The sequence below is a fragment of the Lethenteron reissneri genome, chromosome 56, assembly GCF_015708825.2.
Source record: "Lethenteron reissneri isolate LAM-NWPU_2019-01 chromosome 56, ASM1570882v1, whole genome shotgun sequence".
NCBI lineage: Eukaryota > Metazoa > Chordata > Hyperoartia > Petromyzontiformes > Petromyzontidae > Lethenteron > Lethenteron reissneri.
The window spans coordinates 6,377,169-6,400,555 of NC_083834.1; the positions used below are offsets into that span (position 1 = coordinate 6,377,169).

A 23,387-nucleotide genomic window follows, 5' to 3' on the forward strand; every position below is an offset into this window, starting at 1 on the left:
TCTCCCACGCCCCTCACCTTGACACCGTGGCTCGACACTCCGCTGCGCTTGCTGAACGCCGGCGACACGGCGCCGGAATCCCGCGACCGAGGCCGCTGCGCGTTGCCGGCCGTCCCGGCCTTCCCGGCGGCCGCCGCCGGCGTCGTCCGCCCCCCGCCGGCTTCCCGCGGCTGCCCCCGCGGCTGCCCCGTCCGGGCGGCCGTCTCGTCGCCGGCGCCGGCGTCGGAGCGCGCCGAGGAGACGTAGCTGGGCACCGGCGAGGGGCGGCCGCTCTCCGGCGGGGCCCGGCGGCCCGGCTCGGTGCGCCCGCTGGTACGCGACGCCCGGGACGCCTGCCTGCACGACGGGACGGCACAGGGTGGCGCAGGGTGGTACAGGGTGGTGTAGGGTGGCGCAGGGTGGTACAGGGTGGTGCACGGTGGTGCAGGGTGGGGCAGGGTGGTGCAGGGTGGTGCAGGTGGTACAGGGTGGTGCAGGGTGGTACAGGGTGATGTAGGGTGGCGCAGGGTGGTACACGGTGGTGCAGGGTGGTACAGGGTGGCGCAGGGTGGTACAGGGTGGCGCAGGGTGGTACAGGGTGGCGCAGGGTGGTACAGGGTGGCGCAGGGTGGTACAGGGTGGCGCAGGGTGGTACAGGGTGGCGCAGGGTGGTGCAGGATGGTGCAGGATGGTGCAGGGTGGTGCACGGTGGTGCAGGGTGGGGCAGGGTGGTGTTGCAGGGTGCCCGTGCGCACGTTCACGACGATGGGGTGACAGCAGCGGCCCAGCGTCAAACGGTCGGACGAGTTTGCTGGAGACTCGCGCGGTCGTCTTGGTTAACCAGGCGAGACTTCTAGAGACTGCTGCCGTGTTCTAGGTCGACTCAGCCTCAACTGAGCGCCCGGGGGCGTGGTGCTGGCCACCCGCCCCCATCGGGTGCCGTGAGCCGTGCCGGCCTTAGCGGGCGCCACTCGCTAACGGCACTTGCCCCGACAGTCTGCTAGGGCTCCACGCCGGAGGAGGGGGGGGGGGTAGGGACACGTGGTGGGGACACGTGGTGGTAGGGACACGTGGTGGTAGGGTCACGTGGTAGGAGGACACGTGGTGGGGTCACGTGGTGGTAGGGTCACGTGGTGGTAGGGTCACGTGGTAGGAGGACACGTGGTGGGGTCACGTGGTAGGGGACACGTGGTGGGGGCACGTGGTGGGGGACACGTGGTAGGGACACGTGGTAGGGGACACGTGGTGTGGACACGTGGTAGGGGACACGTGGTGTGGACACGTGGTAGGGGACACGTGGTGGGGGCACGTGGTGGTAGGGACACGTGGTGGTGGGGTCACGTGGTAGGAGGACACGTGGTGGGGTCACGTGGTAGGGGACACGTGGTGGGGGCACGTGGTGGGGGACACGTGGTAGGGACACGTGGTGGGGACACGTGGTGGGGGCACGTGGTGGGGGACACGTGGTAGGGGACACGTGGTAGGGGACACGTGGTGTGGACACGTGGTGGGGGCACGTGGTGGTAGGGACACGTGGTGGTGGGGTCACGTGGTGGTGGGGTCACGTGGTGGTCTGGTTGGGGTGTGTTTGTGCGTCTCTCACCGGGAGCACTCGGGGCGCGAGTCGACGCTCGCGTTGCTCACCGAGTCGCTGAACTCCTCGTCTCGAAATCCGGGCTCCTCTGGGATTCTGTGTCACCGCAGAGAAGCCGCGGTTTTGTGCGTGTGTGTGAGAGTGTGTGTGCGCGTGCGTGAGAGTGTGTGTGTGTGTGAGCGTGTGTGTGTGCGCGTGTGTGTGTGTGAGCGTGTGTGTGAGCGTGTGTGTGCGTGTGTGTGAGCGTGTGTGAGCGTGTGCGTGTGTGTGAGCGTGTGTGTGAGCGTGTGCGTGTGTGTGTGCAATGTGTGTGTGTGCGTGTGTGTGAGCGTGTGTGTGAGCGTGTGCGTGAGTGTGTGTGTGCAATGTGCGTGTGTATGTGTGAGCGCGTGTGTGTGTGAGCGTGTGCGTGTGTGTGTGAGTGTGTGTGTGCAATGTGTGTGTGTGCCCGCCTACCTGGTGAGCTTCGACGGCGAGGTTCCGCTATCCACCTGGTCTCTGATCTTCTTGGAGGGCTCGGGGGCCACGTCCCGCTTGCTCCCTGCAACACCGTGGGGGGTGGGGGGGGGGTGGCGGGGGGGTGACAGGGGTGGGGGGGGGGCGATCGTGAGAGCACGGTCAGGCCCCCATTCACCTGCCCCCCCTAGTCGTCGAATCGAAGGTGGTGGTGGTGGTGGCGGTGGTGGTGGCGATGGTGGCGGTGGCGGTGGTGATCGCGGTGGTGGTGGCGGCGGTGGTGGTGGCGGCGGTGGTGGCCGCGGTGGTGGTCGCGGTGGTGGCGGTGGTGGCGGTGGTGGTGGTGGCTACAACACCACTGCACGTGGCTGCCTGTAATCATCTCCAGCGTTGTGAAGGCAGCAGATAGGGTCGGTGTATCACCGCACACACACACACAGATGGTGATGATGCTGATGTGGAACTCCCTCCCTTAGCATGGGTGGGCATCGTGTGGGGCTGTACCCCCTGGCTCTCCAACAGATGGCGGTAACAGCAATACATGTGACACAGCGATCGATCAGTCCCCTCCCTGTCACTCGCTTATCGCTACTCTCATCGCGACTGTGCACGTGAACATTTGAACATTGACTCCTCCAACCTTGTTGAGGACTCGGTCTCTAGCAGACAATGACTGTGTCGTCTCGTCCACCTTGTGTCCACCTCCACCACCACCACCACACTGCAGGTAACAACAACACACCCACTCACACAATAACACACCCACCCACTCACCAACACACACACTCAATTACTCGACACACACACACACGACACACACACTCGACACACACACACACTCGACACACACACACACACGACACACACATTCGACACACACACTCACACACACACTCACACACTCACTCAACCTCAACACACCTGGCCGCCTCTTCATGGACACTCGGATGATGTCGGTGGCGGGCTCCACTTTGCCGCCGAACCGCTTGGCCTTCTCCTCCAAAAACCACTCCCCGGTCTCCACCTTGTACAGCCTGGAGATGGCGAATCACGCGCAAGCAACAACAGCAGCAGCGTTATCCTTTTCGATGAAACAAGTAAAATGTCTTCTTGGTTCTTTTGGTAAAGTCACGTGACTTTACCGAAAGAACCAAAAAGATGGATCCCTGCAGTCACGAAAGCTTTAAATTTAAAAGTAAAAATTTATTTATTTTTTATTTTTTACCAGGTGTTCTATTCTATTTCGGGATTCACACAGCAGCGCACATCGCTGAACCGCTACGCAGATCTTAGTCTCAACAAGCGACCCGGCTATTCGCAAATGACAGACGGCTCAACGTCGTCGCGTGGAAATTTACGGCGGTCGCCAAATGCTCGTTCGACGCGCGACGATCGTTCTAAATGTGGAAGGGGGGGCGGTGGGGGGCAAGGCGGAGGAGCCCGGGGAGAAATAATTCCACGCGACCACGTGGGCGGTGAGAGGGAGACGACACAAAAACTCCAAATATACAGCAGCGGGCGTCAGAGTCGGGGATTGAGCCCACGACCTCCTGCGCACCAGGCGAGGGAGTTAACATCGAATGGCTCCATCTGTGTGATGGACGTCCTCTTGGCCTCACGCCTTCCCTCTGTTGGCTGCCACCACCACCACCATCATCACCATCATCACCACTACTACCATCATCATCACCTCTACCATCATCATCATCATCATCACCTCTACCATTATCATCACCATCATCACCTCTACCATCATCATCACAACCACCACCACCATCACCACCACCACCATCATAATCACCATCACCACCACTACCACCATCATCATCATCACCACCATCATCATCACCATCATCACCATCATCATCACCTCTACCATCATTATCATCATCACAACCACCACCACCATCATCACCACCATCACCACCACCACAATCATCATCATCATCATCACCACCATTACCATCATCATCATCATCACCACCATCATTATCACCATCATCATCACCATCATCATCACCTCTACCACCATCATCATCACTACCATCATCATCATCACCACCATCACCACCATCATCTCATCCATCCCACTCAGTCATCCCAAGAGGCACCGTGATGTCTGTACCCCTGCAAAGGTTTTCTCCCTCCTATAAACCAGGCGAGGTAGTTGACATCTCCGAGCCACCGTGGCACCCCCACAGAAACACAAAGACCCCCCGTGTAGCCTCAACATACTGTAGGGGCAAGTGCTGTCAGCGAGCACCTATGAAGGCCGGCATGGCACACGAGGGGTGGGTGGCCAGCACCACGCTCGGCCGCCTTTGTCTCCCCAGTGGCGATGTTTACACACCGCACCAGGTACTCATTTGGGCTGAGTCGACCTAGCGGACCGGTTCAGATAATCGTCACCGGGTGTTGGCCGTGAGCGGGAATCGAACTCGGGTCGCCAGGTTCATAGCGCAGCGTAGCGCTAACCGCTACACTACTGCTCCCCACAAGACACTCACACACACACGCACACACGCACGCACACACGCACGCACACACACATGCACACACACATGCACACACACACGCACACACACATGCACACACACACGCACACACACACGCACGCACACACGCACGCACGCACACACGCACACACAGACACGCACACTACGCACGCACACACACACACATGCTCACACGCACGCACGCACGCACACACACACACACGCACACACGCGCACGGGCGGTGTGACAAGCGACCCCCCCCCCCCCACTCACGCCTCCTTGTGGCACACGGTGCACTTCCAGGCCTTGTTGCCGCCGCCCGCCTTGACGCGGCAGTCGTTGCACACGACGTGGCGGCACGCGGCGCACGGCTCGCCGCTGTTCATCAGCAGGCCCAGGCCCCGCTGGCAGCGGGCGCACGTCCGCCCCCTCGACGACTTCTTCACTCCCCGGCGCTTCAGCTGCCGCAGGTCCTTCTGCAGCCGCCTGGCGGGGGGGGGGGGGCGGGTTAGCGGCGAGGAGAAGAGGGGGCGGGGGGGTTAGCGGCGAGGAGAAGAGGGGGCGGGGGGGTTAGCGGCGAGGGGGGGGGCGGGGGGGGGGGTTAGCGGCGAGGAGGGGGGGGGGGGCGGAGGGGTTAGCGGCGAGGAGGGGGGCCTCCGTTGTGAAGGACGTCACCGTACGTAACCGACCGAGCTAATCGGAAGTGCCAGTGTGTACGTGTGTGTGTTGAACTTCTCTCGCACCGCACGTAGCCGACCGTGCCGATCGGAGTACGCGGTGGAAAGATAACAAACTAAACACAACAACGACAAGCAGCAGTTCTCAAGAAATGAGTTTGTCAATGTAGATGATGACGATGATTTAAAAGGGCATCACAGCTCCCCAGTGGCTTCTTGATATCTGAAGAGCGTTCCAGACGGACCGTAGAATCGCGTCTGAAAGCGCCGTGCGATGACCATGCGGTGACCACCGCCTTGGCTCCATGGCTGAGCCAAAATTGCCGCTGCTACTGCTGCTGCTGCTACTGTGAGGATGAGCGGAGTTGGCGTGATGATGATGATGGTTTATCGCTTCTTGACGAGACCAGCGAAGTATCGTGGTGCATTTGTGGCGGGCACTTAGTGTGTAATGATCGCAGAACTCATAACGATGTATTTTTCTTCTTGGTTTTTTCGGTAAAGTCACGTAGAAGGGAAGTCATTAAATAATACAAATAAAACATAATAAAATAATTCTCACGACGTTTCGGCTACAACGCAAGCAGCCGTCCTCAGGTGAAGAATGAGACACTGCCAAGCTTGGAGCTTATATATAAGCTGAGTTGGAGGTGGAAGAAGAGCGCCTTAACAAAAGAATGTGCATATCAAGAGGAATTTAGCATATTCATGTATTTGTTCGGTTTAACAGGCAGTAGGCTTTCGCAACCGCTATTATCCATAATAAAGGATTTTTGAGGTTAGATGCCGTAAATACAAATGTGTCTTCAACCCACCAACCACCCGACACGGCCAATCGGCAAGGTTTGTAACGTAAACAAAACCATTACTCATTCTTGGTTCTTTCGGTAAAGTCACGTAGAAGGGAAATAATAAACTAATAAAAATAAAACTATTACATTCTCACGACTTTTCGATTGAAACACAAGCAATCATCATCAGGTGTGAAAACCACAGCAAGAAAATTTGAAAAAAGTGGCGTTTTTTTTTAATGATGATTGCTTGTGTTGCAATCGAAACGTCGTGAGAATTTGAATGTTTTATTTGTATTATCATCCACTCACTCACCCACCCATCCACCCACTCACCCACCCACTCACCCACCCACTCACCCACTCATCCACTCACTCACCCATTCACTCACCCACCCACTCACCCACTCACCCACCCACCCACTCACCCACCCACTCACCCACCCACTCACTCACCCACCCACTCACCCACTCACCCACTCATCCACTCACCCACTCACCCACCCACTCACCCACCCACTCACCCACCCACTCACCCACTCACTCACTCACCCACCCACCCACTCACCCACCCACCCACCCACTCACCCACCCACTCACCCACTCATCCACTCACTCACCCACTCACCCACCCACCCACTCACCCACCCACTCACTCACCCACTCACCCACCCACTCACTCACTTGAGCCTCGTGTCGTCCATCTGCCGCAACTCCTCATCCCTCTTGAGCACCTCCAGGATGGCCTTGCGTTCGGCCTCCGACAAGAACCCCAACTCCAGCTCCATCCTCCTCCTCTTCCTCCTCTTCCTCCTCCTCCTCTACCTCCTTCTCTTCCTTCCCTACCTCACTCCACCACCTCCCGCTGTGCCTCCCAACGAACCGCACCACACTGCTCTCCACGAGACAACGCACAGTCTCCCACCTCCTCTCTCTCTCTCTCGGTCTCTCTCTGTCTCCGTGTGTCTCTTCTCTCTGTCTCTATCTGTCTATCTCTCTCTGTCTCTCTGTCTCCGTGTGTCTCTTCTCTCTGTCTCTCCTCTCTCTCTCTGTCTCTCTGTCTCCGTGTGTCTCTCTCTGTCTCTCTCTGTCTCTCTGTCTCCGTGTGTCTCTTCTCTCTGTCTCTACCTGTCTCAGCTCTCTCTCTGTTGTCTCGTCTGTCTATCTCGTCTCTGTCCGTCCCTGACTCCTCTCCCTCAATCCCCCACGCCCCCACTCACCCCACCACCAAGTGTCTAAACCCGGGCCGAAGGTCTCTGTCCTACTTGCTGTGCACCATTGCCAAACCCCAGAGGTCTTCACCCACCAGGCGCCGTCGGCTTGTGTCGAGCACCCGCTCGGTTCAACTATCATCTGCCGACGAGGGGTTCTTAAACCAGCGCTTCTTGCCTTTAAGAACACCGCCACCACCGCTGCCGACGTTTGAGTCGTAGTCGTCGTCGTCTTATTGATTCAAAGCGCGGTCGCCGCTCGACAGATTTATCTGCCGCTCAAGAGCGCAATGTGACATTTTCATCGTTTTCATCATTCACTTGGGCCAGTCCCTCCAGGCGAAGGCTCTGCAACGAGAGACGGAGAGAGAGGGAGAGAGACACAGAGAGACAGAGAGACAGAGAGACAGAGAGACAGAGAGGCAGAGAGACAGAGACACAGAGAGACAGACGGAGAGAGACAGAGGCAGAGGGCGACAGAGAGAGAAGGGGAGAGACAGAGAGACAGACAGAGAGACACACAGAGAGACAGAGAGAGACAGAGAGAGGGAGAGAAACACAGAGAGACACACAGATAGACACACAGAGAGACAGAGAGAGACAGAGAGAGGGAGAGAAACACAGAGAGACACACAGATAGACACACAGAGAGACAGAGAGAGACAGAGAGAGGGAGAGAAATACAGAGAGACACACAGAGAGACAGACGGAGAGACAGGGAGACACAGAGACAGAGAGACACACAGAGAGACAGAGAGACACACAGAGAGACAGAGAGAGACAGAGAGAGGGAGAGAAACACAGAGAGACACACAGATAGACACACAGAGAGACAGAGAGAGACAGAGAGAGGGAGAGAAATACAGAGAGACACACAGAGAGACAGACGGAGAGACAGGGAGACACAGAGACAGAGAGACACACAGAGAGACAGAGAGACACACAGAGAGACACACAGAGAGACAGACAGAGAGAGACAGAGAGAGACAGAGACGGAGAGACACGGAATGTTCAATCGTCAACTCACCGCTTTGCGCGGACGTACCGACTCATCTGTTGCGTAGGGTCCGCCTCGGGCTTTTTCGGGGTCTCTCTCTCGCTCACCCACCCCGCCCCCCCCACTATCCCCACCCCTTGCTGCGTTGTTTGCTAAGCGCTATACGACGTCCGACGTTTCGCTCCGGCCAGTATCAGGAGTGGTCATTCTCATCATCATCATCATCACAACCACTATTAAGAGTCGGCACCATCAAGATCATCATCAGTATCATTATATTCAGTATCAAAATCATCATCAGTATCTTCAGTATCAATATCATCATCAGTATCATCTTCAGTATCAATATCATCATCAGTATCATCTTCAGTATCAATATCATCATCAGTATCATCTTCAGTATCAATATCATCATCAGTATCATCAGTATCAAAATCATCATCAGTATCATCTTCAGTATCAAAATCATCATCAGTATCTTCAGTATCAATATCATCATCAGTATCATCTTCAGTATCGATATCAACATCATCAGTATCATCTTCAGTATCAATATCAACATCATCAGTATCATTAATGTCATCAGTCAAAGCAGCAGCAACATCATCAGTGTAATTAAAATCAGTATTATCATCATCATCATGAGTCAGCATCACCATCAATATCATCATCAGCAGCATTATTTAGAGTCTCATCATAATCATAATTTCAGTTTCAACATCATCAATGAGTTTCATCTTCACCATCAGTGTCAGCATCGTCATCATCATCGTCGTCATCATCATCGTCATCATCTTCATCATCATTGTCATCATCATCATTATCATCTCTCCAGGGTCAATAAACCCTCTGGCCCCTGCCATGGGAATAGATTTGGTTGCATGGTGAGTCTCTGTGTATCTCTGTATCTTTGTGGGTCTCTGTGGGTCTCTGTGTATCTCTGTGTATCTCTGTGGGTCTCTATGAATCTCTGTGGGTCTCTGTGTGTCTCTGTGGGTCTCTGTGTATCTCCGTGGGTCTCTGTGTATCTCCGTGGGTCTCTGTGTATCTCTGTGGGTCTCTGTGTATCTCTGTGGGTATCTGTGTATCCATGTGGGTCTCTATGTATCTCTGTGGGTCTCTGTGTATCTCTGTGGGTCTCTATGTATCTCTGTGGGTCTCTGTGTATCTCTGTGGGTCGCTGTGTAGCTCTGTGTCTCTATGTATCTCTGTGGGTCTCTGTGTGTCTCTGTGGGTCTCTATGTATCTCTGTGGGTCTCTGTGTATCTCTGTGGGTCTCTGTGTATCTCTGTGGGTCTCTGTGTATCTCTGTGGGTCTCTATGTATCTCTGTGGGTCTCTGTGTATCTCTGTGGGTCTCTGTCTATCTCTGTGGGTTTCTGTGGGTCTCTGTGTATCTCCGTGGGTCTCTATGTATCTCTGTGGGTCTCTGTGTATCTCTGTGGGTCTCTATGTATCTCTGTGGGTCTCTGTGTATCTCTGTGGGTCTCTGTCTATCTCTGTGTATCTCTGTGGGTCTCTGTGTATCTCCGTGGGTCTCTGTATCTCTGTGGGTCTCTGTGTATCTCTGTGGGTCTCTGTCTATCTCTGTGTATCTCTGTGGGTCTCTGTGTATCTCTGTGGGTTTCTATGTATCCATGTGCGTCTCTATGTATCTCTGTGGGTCTCTGTGTATCTCTGTGGGTCTCTGTGTATCTCCGTGGGTCTCTGTATCTTTGGGTCTCTGTGTATCTCTGTGGGTCTCTGTGTATCTCTGTGGGTCTCTGTGTATCTCTGTGTCTCTATGTATCTCTGTGGGTCTCTGTGTGTCTCTGTGGGTCTCTATGTATCTCTGTGGGTCTCTGTGTATCTCTGTGGGTCTCTGTGTATCTCTGTGTCTCTATGTATCTCTGTGTGTCTCTACGTATCTCTGTGTATCTCTGTGAGTCTCTGTGTATCTCTGTGGGTCTCTGTGTATCTCTGTGGGTCTCTGTATATCTCTGTGGGTCTCTGTGTGTCTCTACATATCTCTGTGTATCTCTGTGGGTCTCTGTGTATCTCTGTGGGTCTCTGTGTATCTCTGTGGGTCTCTATGTATCTCTATGTGTCTCTATGTGTCTCTGTGTATCTCTGTGGCTCTCTGTGTATCTCTGTGTATCTCTGTGCGTCTCTGTGTATCTCTGCGGGTCTCTATGGGTCCACCCACACGGTCCGCGGTTGATGTCGCGTGGCCACCGCGTCACTCCGACGGTGTCACTCGCGAAGGGCCGACCGAGGGTTTCTGGCCGACCGTCTCACAGCGGCGACTTGGAGAGAGCAACGCTGAAGGCGGGAGGCGGTATGACGATGTGGGGGGGGGAGGAGGGGGGGGGGAGGATGGGGCAGGGGGGTTTAAAGGTTGCATTGCCCCACGGTAAATGCAGTAAGTGCGGCACACTTGTTGAAACTCACGATTTACAGCCCAGCCTCGCCCCCAGCCGATGTCAACATTCCCCGGGGCCCCAATCGTCAACGGTTTCATGACAGAGCCGGCGCCGTCAGGTTCGGCCGGTTTTTGCTCTTTCAAAGACCGGTTCCCATGAATTGCCTCGGGCGAGGATGGGGCGGTGGGGTCCCGAGGCGTGGCTGCGTTACGGCGGCTAGGAGATGTTAACTATCTCGCTTGGTATGCAGGAGGTCGTGGGTTCGATCCCGACCCTGACACCTGCTGCTGTGTATTTGGAGTTTGCGTCTCTCTCTCATCATCATCACGGTGGCTAGGAGATGTTAACTACCTCGCCCGGTATGCAGGAGGTCGTGGGTTCGATCCCGACCCTGACGCCTGCTGCTGTGTATTTGGAGTTTGCATGTCTCTATCTCTCTCTCATCATCATCACAGTGGCTAGGAGATGTTAACTACCTCGCCTGGTATACAGGAGGTCGTGGGTTCGATCCCGACCCTGACGCCTGCTGCTGTATATTTAAAGTTTGCGTGTCTCTCTCTCTCCCTGTGGTCGCGTGGATTTTTCTCCGGGTCCTCCGGTTTTTCCCTCCACATTTAGAATCAACGTCACCACGCGTTTAGAGTGATGTGGCTGCTGCTATGCCTTTCCACACGATGACGATGATGACGATGAGCCACTTCGTTGAGCTATCATTTCTAAAAGAAAGGCTCGCTTCTGAAAAATAAGCTAATAGCTCAGTGGGTTCCTACCCGGCATAAAAACAGTTTATAGTTTAGATTTAATAGCTTTCTGCGAGAAGGTGGAATAAGAAAAAAATAATTTACAGATGCTCCAATGGCCGTTGTAAAATGAAACAGCCACGACGCCTCGACATTGTCGCAGGCACCCTCTCGTGCTTGCTGTGTCCGACTGGGGGGGCAGCCCCCCCATAGTTTATACACGGGCAGTCATCTGGTGTCTGACTGGGGGGGCAGCCCCCCCATAGTTTATACACGGCCAGTCATCTGGTGTCTGACTGGGGGGGCAGCCCCCCATGGTTTACACGCGGGCAGTCATCTGGTGTCTGACTGGGGGGGCAGCCCCCCATGGTTTACACGCGGGCAGTCATCTGGTGTCTGACTGGGGGGGCAGCCCCCCATGGTTTACACGCGGGCAGTCATCTGGTGTCTGACTGGGGGGGCAGCCCCCCATGGTTTACACGCGGGCAGTCATCTGGTGTCTGACTGGGGGGGCAGCCCCCCATGGTTTACACGCGGGCAGTCATCTGGTGTCTAACTGGGGGGGCAGCCCCCCATGGTTTACACGCGGGCAGTCATCTGGTGTCTGACTGGGGGGGCAGCCCCCCTTAGTTTACACACGGGCAGTCATCTGGTGTCTGACTGGGGGGGCAGCCCCCCATAGTTTACACGCGGGCAGTCATCTGGTGTCCGACTGGGGGGGGCAGCCCCCCATAGTTTATACACGGGCAGTCATCAGGTGTCTGACTGGGGGAACAGCCCCCCATAGTTTATACACGGGCAGTCATCTGGTGTCTGACTGGGGGGGCAGCCCCCCTTAGTTTATACACGGGCAGTCATCTGGTGTCTGACTGGGGGAACAGCCCCCCTTAGTTTACACACGGGCAGTCATCTGGTGTCTGACTGGGGGGGCAGCCCCCCTTAGTTTATACACGGGCAGTCATCTGGTGTCTGACTGGGGGGCAGCCCCCCTTAGTTTATACACGGGCAGTCATCTGGTGTCTGACTGGGGGGGCAGCCCCCCTTAGTTTATACACGGGCAGTCATCTGGTGTCTGACTGGGGGGCAGCCCCCCTTAGTTTATACACGGGCAGTCATCTGGTGTCTAACTGGGGGTGCAGCCCCCCTTAGTTTACACACGGACAGTGCTGCCGCCAATAACAACGATATTGTACACCCCACCAGCTGTTTCACCACCACCATGACTTCTACTCGCCCACGATTCTATTTATTTCACCAGGTAAAGTCCACCGAGCAATGATGAGCTCTTAAATGGACTTGCTCCTCCCTCCGTCCATGACCTGCTCGTGGTCTTGATGGACCACGAGCATCCTCGGATTGAGCGCGGCTCACGCCATCCCCCCCCCCCCCCCCCGTCTCTCGGCTCTTCACTGCTCGGGGGAGGAGGAGGGGGGGGGGTGACGGTGACTGTGCAACTGCGGCAGCCTGTGAACTCTGGAGCTCGTTTGGCACCTTTCGAGGTCAGGACACTTTCGGGACACTCGCAAATCTTCAAATCTCGACTTGCAAAACGTCTCCGTGCGAAATGTCTCTCTCCCGCTCTCTCTTCAGTTACTTACAAACGTCTTCTCATCCTCCTCGATTTATGTTAAACTATTTGCACATATTCCAGGCCATAGCACCACCGATAACGATTTCTCAAGGTGCGCTTTGTGAATTTGCATTGCTGCTGTTGTTCAGACGCCACCCGAATCGCAACGGGGTTTCTCCCGAACCCCCGGGACACGTCGGTAGCCACCCGGTGGGGTTCGACCCGGGGTCAGGGAGCTCGCTACGGGGACAGGGAGCTCGCCACGGGGTCAGGGAGCTCGCGACGGGGTCAGAGAGCTCGCCACGGGGTCAGAGAGCTCGCCACGGGGACAGGGAGCTCGCCACGGGGTCAGCGAGCTCGCCACGGGGTCAGGGAGCTCGCCACGGGGTCAGGGAGCTCGCCACGGGGTCAAGGAGCTCGCCAGGGGGTCAGGGAGCTCGCCACGGGGACAGGGAGCTCGCCACGGGGACAGGGAGCTCACTACGGGGACAGGGAGCTCACTACGGGGACAGGGAGCTCGCCACGGGGACAGGGAGCTCACTACGGGGACAGGGAGCTCACTACGGGGTCAGGGAGCTCACTACGGGGTCAGGGAGCTCACTACGGGGTCAGGGAGCTCACTACGGGGTCAGGGAGCTCGCCACGGGGTCAGGGAGCTCACTACGGGGTCAGGGAGCTCACTACGGGGTCAGGGAGCTCGCTACGGGGTCAGGGAGCTCACTACGGGGTCAGGGAGCTCACTACGGGGTCAGGGAGCTCACTACGGGGACAGGGAGCTCGCCACAGGGACAGGGAGCTCGCTACGGGGACAGGGAGCTCACTACGGGGACAGGGAGCTCACTACGGGGACAGGGAGCTCGCCACGGGGACAGGGAGCTCGCCACGGGGACAGGGAGCTCGCTAAGGGGACAGGGAGTTCGCTACGGGGACAGGGAGCTCACTACGGGGACAGGGAGCTCGCCACGGGGACAGGGAGCTCGCCACGGGGACAGGGAGCTCACTACGGGGACAGGGAGCTCACTACGGGGACAGGGAGCTCGCCACGGGGACAGGGAGCTCGCTACGGGGACAGGGAGCTCACTACGGGGACAGGGAGCTCACTACGGGGACAGGGAGCTCACTACGGGGACAGGGAGCTCACCACGGGGACAGGGAGCTCACTACGGGGACAGGGAGCTCACTACGGGGACAGGGAGCTCGCTACGGGGTCAGGGAGCTCGCCACGGGGACAGGGAGCTCACTACGGGGACAGGGAGCTCACTACGGGGACAGGGAGCTCACTACGGGGACAGGGAGCTCACTACGGGGACAGGGAGCTCACTACGGGGACAGGGAGCTCACTACGGAGACAGGGAGCTCACTACGGGGACAGGGAGCTCACTACGGGGACAGGGAGCTCACTACGGGGTCAGGGAGCTCACTACGGGGACAGGGAGCTCACTACGGGGTCAGGGAGCTCGCCACGGGGTCAGGGAGCTCACTACGGGGACAGGGAGCTCACTACGGGGTCAGGGAGCTCACTACGGGGACAGGGAGCTCACTACGGGGTCAGGGAGCTCACTACGGGGTCAGGGAGCTCACTACGGGGTCAGGGAGCTCGCCACGGGGTCAGGGAGCTCACTACGGGGACAGGGAGCTCACTACGGGGACAGGGAGCTCACTACGGGGACAGGGAGCTCACTACGGGGACAGGGAGCTCACTACGGGGACAGGGAGCTCACTACGGGGTCAGGGAGCTCGCCACGGGGTCAGGGAGCTCACTACGGGGACAGGGAGCTCACTACGGGGTCAGGGAGCTCACTACGGGGACAGGGAGCTCACTACGGGGTCAGGGAGCTCACTACGGGGACAGGGAGCTCACTACGGGGTCAGGGAGCTCACTACGGGGACAGGGAGCTCACTACGGGGACAGGGAGCTCGCTACGGGGACAGGGAGCTCACTACGGGGACAGGGAGCTCACTACGGAGACAGGGAGCTCACTACGGAGACAGGGAGCTCACTACGGGGACAGGGAGCTCGCTACGGGGACAGGGAGCTCGCTACGGGGACAGGCAGCTCACTACGGGGTCAGGGAGCTCACTACGGGGACAGGGAGCTCACTACGGGGACAGGGAGCTCGCCACGGGGTCAGGGAGCTCGCCACGGGGTCAGGGAGCTCGCCACGGGGTCAGGGAGCTCACTACGGGGACAGGGAGTTCGCCACGGGGTCAGGGAGCTCGCCACGGGGACAGGGAGCTCACTACGGGGCCAGGGAGCTCGCCACGGGGTCAGGGAGCTCGCCACGGGGACAGGGAGCTCACTACGGGGTCAGGGAGCTCGCCACGGGGACAGGGAGCTCACTACGGGGTCAGGGAGCTCACTACGGGGTCAGGGAGCTCACTACGGGGTCAGGGAGCTCGCCACGGGGACAGGGAGCTCACTACGGGGTCAGGGAGCTCGCCACGGGGACAGGGAGCTCACTACGGGGTCAGGGAGCTCGCCACGGGGACAGGGAGCTCGCCACGGGGTCAGGGAGCTCACTACGGGGTCAGGGAGCTCGCCACGGGGTCAGGGAGCTCGCCACGGGGTCAGGGAGCTCGCCACGGGGTCAGGGAGCTCGCCACGGGGTCAGGGAACTCGCCACGGGGTCAGGGAGCTCGCCACGGGGTCAGAGAGCTCGCCACGGGGTCAGAGAGCTCGCCACGGGGTCAGGGAGCTCGCCACGGGGTCAGGGAGCTCGCACGGGGTCAGGGAGCTCGCCACGGGGTCAGGGAGCTCGCCACGGGGTCAGGGAGCTCGCCACGGGGTCAGGGAGCTCGCCACGGGGTCAGGGAGCTCGCCACGGGGTCAGGGAGCTCGCCACGGGGTCAGGGAGCTCGCCACGGGGTCAGGGAGCTCGCCACGGGGTCAGGGAGCTCGCCACGGGGTCAGGGAGCTCGCCACGGGGTCAGGGAGCTCGCCACGGGATCAGGGAGCTCGCCACGGGGTCAGGGAGCTCGCCACGGGGTCAGGGAGCTCGCCACGGGGACAGGGAGCTCGCCAGGGGGTCAGGGAGCTCGCCACGGGGTCAGGGAGCTCGCCACGGGGTCAGGGAGCTCGCCACGGGGTCAGGGAGCTCGCCACGGGGTCAGGGAGATCGCCACGGGGTCAGGGAGCTCGCCACGGGAGAATCACGATGAGAGGCGACGACGGGCGTCACGGCGCGTGGTTGCGAGCCACACCGGTGGGTATCGCAATCGTTGCGCCCAGGCCAGCGTTAAAGGTTACGAGCAGCCCGAGGCTAAGCGGAGGGAAGGGCCTAAGAATGTACAAGTGTTACATTACAGTATTGCAAACGTGTTTCGATGCGAAGTCATCGGACCTATTTTGTTAACTGCCAACGCAAAATTAACTCTTCTTGGTCGACTCAAGATAAGCGCGTCAAGACGTGCACTCGCTCTACATTCACTTCTTCAAGCACATTTTCTTCCCTAGCCTCAGCTGCCGTGGTAAGATCATGAATGAGATGGCTAGGAGATGTTAACTACCTCGCCTGGTATGCAGGAGGTCGTGGGTTCGATCCCGACCGTGACGCCTGCTGCTGTATATTTCGAGTTTGCGGTGTCTCTCTCTCATCATCATCACGGTGGCTAGGAGATGTTAACTACCTCGCCTGGTATGCAGGAGGTCGTGGGTTCGATACCGACCCTGACGCCTGCTGCTGTATATTTGGAGTTTGCGGTGTCTCTCTCTCTCATCATCATCACGATGGCTAGGAGATGTTAACTACCTCGCCTGGTATGCAGGAGGTCGTGGGTTCGATCCCGACACTGACGCCTGCTGCTGTATATTTGTAGTTTGCGTGTCTCTCTCTCTCTCCCCGTGGTGGCGTGGATTTTTCTCCGCGTCCTCCGCTTTTCCCCCTCCACATTTAGAATCAACGTCACCAAGCGTTCAGAGTATTTGGGCTGCCATACATTTCCACGCGATGATTTTGCCACTTCGTTGGGCTATCATTTGTGAGAGCCCAGGTCGCTTCTGAAAAGCAACAGTATCGCTCAGTGTGGGGCCTTACACCTGCTAAAATAAACATAGTTTAGTTTAGATGTCGTCGGAATTCAAAGACTAACAACATGTTTTTTTTCCCTACTGTCGCTCAGCTGTCTTACTTCAACGTGGAACATCTGCGAACAAGATCTTCGCATAGCTCATGGGATTCCTCCAGCACAAGTAAACATTCCGATTCAGATTGTCTGAACGGCGGGGCTTAAAGAGGAGAGGTTCCTGCGGCACACGAGAGAGCCCCGGGCCCTCTGATCGTCCTGCGGGTGAAGCCAGCCAGGCTTGCCCCAGCAGAAGTTGCTTTCGCGCTGCTGCTACTGCTGCCTTTTTATTTCCGTGCCTCAGCGGCTTGTTGTGGTGAGCATGCAAAATGTATCAAAGCATGAAATCTTCTTGGTTCTTTCGGTAAAGTCACGTAGAAGGGAAATAATGAAGTAATAAAAAAACATAATAAAATCATTCTCACGACGTTTCGGCCACAACGCAAGCAGCCGTCCTCAGGTGAAGAACAGGTCTGTCAGAAAGACAGCGTCATTCAGACGCTGTCTTTCCGACCGCCTTTGTCTTCCCAGTTGGCGATGTTTACACACCGCACCAGGTACTCATTGGAGGCTGAGTCGACCTAGGGGAGGCCCACGACCGGTTCAGATAATCGTCACTGGGTGTTGGCCGTGAGCGGGAATTTGAACCCGCTACCGCTGCACACACAGACACACACACACAGAGACACACACACAAGACACACACACAGAGACACAAAGACAAAGATCCCCCGTATAGCCTGAACAGACTGTAGGGGCAAGTGCTGTTAGCGAGCACCTATGAAGGGGAGCGGTAGTGTAGCGGTTAGCGCGCTGCGCTATGAACCTGGCGACCCGGGTTCGATTCCCGCTCACGGCTAACACCAGTGACGATTATCTGAACCGGTCCTGGGCCTCCCCTAGGTCGACTCAGCCTTAAATGAGTACCTGGTGCGGTGTGTAAACATCGCCACTAGGGAGACAAAGGCGGTCGGGCGTGGTGCTGGCCACCCACCCCCTCGTGTACCGTTCCGGCCTTCATAGGTGCTCGCTAACAGCACTTGCCCCTACAGTCTGTTCAGGCTATACGGGGGATCTTTGTCTTTGTCACACAGAGACACACACACAGAGACACACACAGAGACACACACAGAGACACACACACAAGACACACACACAGAGACACACACACAGAGACACACACAAGAGACACACACACAAGACACACACACAAGAGACACACACAGAAACACACACACACAGAGACACACACAAGAGACACACACACACGAGAGACACACACAAGAGACACACACACAGAGACACACACACAAGAGACACACACACAAGAGACACACACACACAAAGACACACACACACAAGAGACACACACACAAGAGACACACACAAGAGACACACACACACACACAGAGACACACACACAGAGACACACACACAGAGACACACAAAAAAAGACACACACACAGAGACACACACAAGACACACACACACAGAGACACACACACACGCACAGCAAGCCACCAAAAAAGACACCATCGTGATGGGATCGTTGTCGTTTTACTGCCGCGAGACTTCAGACTGCTGCTCGTGGAAAGCCGGCGCGTGAATGGCCGCGTAAACACCAACAGCTGTTTACCTTCAGCCTCAGATTCCACGAAGGGAGCGCATTGGGGGGAAGACTCCGAGCTCACTGATGAGCCCCAACGCGGGCGAAACCGGTCGAGAAGTTGTCCACCCCTGCGTCGCCGCTGCCCCGTCACTCTGTTGTTGATCGGACGTGGGGTAAAGGGGACAGCGACGGAGCAATTCAGGAACGGCTCATGGCGTGTGCGCAACGGGCAGAGGCCGGGCGATCTCCGCACACGATTCCATCGCTCCGTTTGGAACTCTGCAGCGGCACCGCGGGCGACTCGAACGCATCTGGTGATGTAAACTGAAAACTACGAAGAATATACTATGAGACATCTCCTTTACCAGTGGCAAAATATAGTGATAGGTTTTTACCCTTTCAACTGGAACAAAAACTGACACCTTTATACAAGGCATCTTGTTTGCAATAACCACAACACAAGCAGTCAAAATGCAAACAAAAAGAAACAACTCTGATAATGATAATGATATGCACTGTCCTTGAAGTTGATTGGTCCACACCCAAGACAGCTTTCCTTAGAGCCTAGTCTCCATTGGTGTTGGACCAGATGACGCCAAAAGGCGCACAACTCAAAGACAGCGCACTATCAGAGTATTGAGAGCTCGGGGTAAGCATTTACACTGAGACCTCCTTTACCAGTGGCAAAATATAGTAGTAGGTTTTTACCCTTTAAACTGGTACAAAACTGACACCTTTATACAAGGCATCATGTTTGCAATAACCACAACACAAGCAGTCAAAATGCAAACAAAAAGAAACAACTCTGATGATGATAATGATATGCACTGTCCTTGAAGTTGATTGGTCCACACCCGAGACAGCTTTTCTTAGAGCCTAGTCTCACATGGTGTTGGACCAGATGACGCCAAAAGGCGCACAACTCACCGCGTGTCAGGCCCCACCGAGTTGGTGCAGCTCTTTTTTCACCAGCAACCTGGCTACCGCAAATGATCGCTCGCACGAAGTGGGCTCATCGCGTGGAAACTTATAGCAGCCAAATACTCTACGAACGCGTGTGACGTTTATCCTAAACGTGGAGGGGAAAAAAACCCAAAGGGCCGGAGAAAAACCCACGCGACCACGGGGAGAGAGAAACGTGCAAACTCCAAATGTACAGCAGGTGTCAGGATCGTGATCGAACTCACGCGCACCTGCGTACCGGGCGAGGTAGTCAACATCTCACCACGGGGAGAGAGAGAGAGACACGCAAACTCCAAATGTACAGCAGCAGGCGTCAGGCTTGTGGATCGAACCCACGCGCACCTGCGTACCGGGCGAAGTAGTCAACATCTCACCACGGGGAGAGAGAGAGAGACACACAAACTCCAAATGTACAGCAGCAGGCGTCAGGGTTGTGGATCGAACCCACGCGTACCTGGCGAGGTAGTCAACATCTCGCCACCGCGGGGCATGTAAATATGTGCAATGAAAAAGGCCCATTGCCCGAAACGTCGCCTATTATATATTTAAGGCCACACACGTTGTTATTGTTATTGACGAACGCGTTGAGACCATTTTTCATTCATTACTCGGTGGTAGTCGGTTTCCGCGACCAATATTCACCCACAGGAGGTGTCTTTGGGTTAAATCGCGTGAAAATAAATGTGTCGTCAAACGAGGCCAATGAGTTAGGAGCTCAGCACCGCTGGTTGCGTGTTGGAGAGTAAACCAGCGGCGACGTTTAAACCCACAGCCATTGTTTAAAATTGACACAATCACATCGACGCAACCAAAAACAACCCTTCATTGAATACACTGGTCAACACACTTTTTCTGGCATAAGGTATTCCAACGGTTTTTAAGGTAATTTTGGGGTGCTGATTCCAAATCTGGCATTAGTTTTTGTCCATCAAATCAGGTTTTTGAGATCTCAAATATTGCATTTTCAATAAAAACTGCAGAAGAAAAATATTAAATAAATGTGGATATCTACGTAAAATTATATTATAAACACACTATCCTAAAAATACAGCACCACATTTTAACACTAAACCAGTCACTGACTCGCAACAACTTGCAATCATAAGTGACAGAGTTAATTTCGGGTAAAATCAATGAAAATGGGGTATGCCGATAGCATAAAAATGAGATGTGATAGAGCAAATCTGAGATCAGATTTGGAATCAGCACCCTGAAATTAGTCTAGAACAGCTGCAAAAGTCCAGGCCACAAAAAAATGTTTTTTTTTGTTGACCAGTGTTATTGCTAAAAAATGAAATTAAAATTAATAAAAATAAAACAATAAAAAACAATTGTTTTATTTTTATTAATTTTAATTTCATTTTTTACCTACGTGACTTTACCGAAAGAACTAAGAGTATGAATCCTTGCAGTCACGAAAGCTTCAAATCTAGAAGTGTTATTGCTGCTGGCAATCCGATAATCTACCCCCCCCCCCCCTCCTTTTGGTCTCGCAACTCAAGTCCCCGTCACCATTCTTCGCGTAACTTCCTACCGTGGGGGAAATGTTTTTTCAAAAAACATTGTTGCTGCCGTCGCTAATTGCGGAAACGTCTCTTTTCAAACGCTACTTATCAGGGCGACGCATGCAGTGCCAAAACTTTCGCGCGACCGCAAAAAAGAACTGGCACGCTGAAATCGTCATCTTGGAGGAGGAGGAGGAGGTTGCCCGTGGCCTGCCTCTCGCGTGTGGACTCTCTCTCTCTCTCCGGGGCTGCGCAGTTTCCTTCCACAAAGACAAAGATCGCCCCCCGCCCCGTATAGCCTCAACAGACTGTAAGGGCAAGTGCTGTTAGCGAGCGCCTACGAAGGCCGGCACTGTGGCACACGATGTGGGTGGGTGTGTGGCCAGCACCACGCCCGGCCGCCTTTGTCTCCCGAGTGGCGATGTTTACGCACCGTGCCAGCTAACCGATTCGAGGCCGAGTCGACATAGGGGAGGCCCAGGACCCATATTCTTAGGTTTTTTCGGTAAAGTCACGTAGGTAAAAAATGTAATAAAAGTAAAATAACATAAAAATCACGACGTTTCGGAGGCAACACAAGCTTCCGTCTTCAGGTGGAACCGTCACAGCACGATAGCTGTATCACGTAAATGACCGGTTCAGATAATCGTCAGCGGCGTTGGTGGCCGTGAGTGGGAATCGAACTCGGCTCGCCGGGTTCGTAGGCACGGCTGGCCTCGCTGGGCCCCGTGGCCTCTCCCGCGCGGACCACATATATCACGGCGAGGCGGCGAGTCGGGCATTGTATGGGCACACTTCCCGTGGAAGGAGGCACGGGACCCTGCCGAGGATGTTGATGCAGCAGCAGCAGCAAGCAATCAGCAGCACTGTACGATATTCTTAGGTTTTTTTCGGTAGATTCACGTAGGTAAATAATAAAAATTAATTTTAATTTTTTATTTTAATAAAAAAAATTCATATTCTTAGGTTTTTTCGGTAAAGTCACGTAGGTAAATAATAAAAATTAATTTAAATTTGTAATTTTTTATTTTAATTAAAAAAATTCATATTCTTAGGTTTTTTTTCGGTAAAGTCAAGTAGGTAAATAATAAAATTTATTTTAATTTTTATTTTTTATTTTAATAAAAAAAATTCATATTCTTAGGTTTTTTTTCGGTAAAGTCACGTAGGTAAATAATAAAAATTAATTAAAATTTGTATTTTTTTATTATAATAAAAAAAATTCATATTCTTAGGTTTTTTCGGTAAAGTCACGTAGGTAAAAAATTAAAATTAATTTTAATTTTGTATTTCAATTAAAAAAAAATCATATTCTTAGGTTTTTTCGGTAAAGTCACGCAGTGCCCGTCACGACGCGTGCCAGACAATGTTGTCGACGCTGACGATTCGTAATTGTTGTAGCTGCTCTCTCGCTGATTCAGCAGTCCCACTGCTGAATTATATTTTTTTTCCGCCTGAGGATGACCGCTTGTGTTGCGATCGAAACGTCGTGATTTATTTCATTTTCTACCCACGTGACTTTACCGAAAGAACCAAAGAGTATGGATTCCTGCAGCCACGAAAGCTTCAAATCAAGATTGATTCGTAATGTTTTTTTTTGCCAGACGTCCCGTAGAGTTGCCTTGTCGCTGATACTGCGCTACACATCGTGGTGTCGGCCAGGCGACGACTCAACAGCGGTTCAACTTTCACGGTCTCACTGATGGTGGTGGTGGGGGGGGGGGCTTCCTCCGATGCGTCCGACAGGCAGAGCGCCCCCCTGAGCGCTCTCGCTATTGATCAGAGGTCGCAAACGGGTTTTGATTCCTTACCCGTACCCGGCCGCACCAGGGTCGCAAACGGGTACCCGTACCCTACCCGTACCTGGCCGGGTATCGGGTAGGGTACGAGTATCGGGTACCTGATTGCGACCTCTGGGATGAAGCCATGTTTCAAACGGTGACTCACCAGTGACTCACGGCCTACCCGTACCCGTACCCGGCCGCACCAGGGTCGCAAACGGGTACCCCTACCCGGCCGGGTACGGGTAGCCGGGTATCGGATAGGGTACGGGTATCGGGTACCCGGTTGCGACCTCTGCTATTGAACGACGCCGATAGCATAGCCCAGAGTGCGCCGCCGCCGCCGTCGTCGTCGTCGTCGTGATCGGCGGAAGTCAGAACCCCGAGCACTTTGTTGCGTGCAACGAGCGCGGTGGCCTCATACGAACGCTGCGTTCGCTCGGCAAACGGAAGCCCACGACGGATCTCGGAGCGGGCAATCGCAGGGGCTGTGCCCTCGTCGCCTCCAGTCGGAGCGTGCGCGGCAAGACGGCGGCGAGCGGTTGCAGCGAGCGG

The 23,387-nt window shown here is 55.3% G+C and overlaps 1 protein-coding gene across 5 annotated transcripts in view; it reads right to left on the reverse strand.

The window, feature by feature from the left end:
* LOC133357065 (synaptotagmin-like protein 4) overlaps positions 1-23,387 on the reverse strand; it is a 58,951-nt gene that overhangs the window by 15,228 nt on the left and 20,336 nt on the right. For 2 of the 5 annotated variants that reach the window (XM_061574815.1, XM_061574817.1), the window contains exons 2-8: positions 18,611-18,735; positions 6,678-7,552; positions 4,799-5,011; positions 2,951-3,063; positions 2,030-2,114; positions 1,583-1,669; positions 18-336 (exon numbers count right to left, since the gene is read on the reverse strand). In XM_061574815.1, the coding sequence (XP_061430799.1) occupies positions 18-336; positions 1,583-1,669; positions 2,030-2,114; positions 2,951-3,063; positions 4,799-5,011; positions 6,678-6,781 (921 nt within the window). In that variant the 5' untranslated portion in view covers positions 6,782-7,552; positions 18,611-18,735. Of the gene's footprint in view, positions 1-17; positions 337-1,582; positions 1,670-2,029; positions 2,115-2,950; positions 3,064-4,798; positions 5,012-6,677; positions 7,553-10,385; positions 10,516-18,610; positions 18,736-19,776; positions 19,889-23,387 lie in introns of those variants that run through there. The other 3 variants (XM_061574819.1, XM_061574818.1, XM_061574820.1) reach the window with 3 other exon arrangements.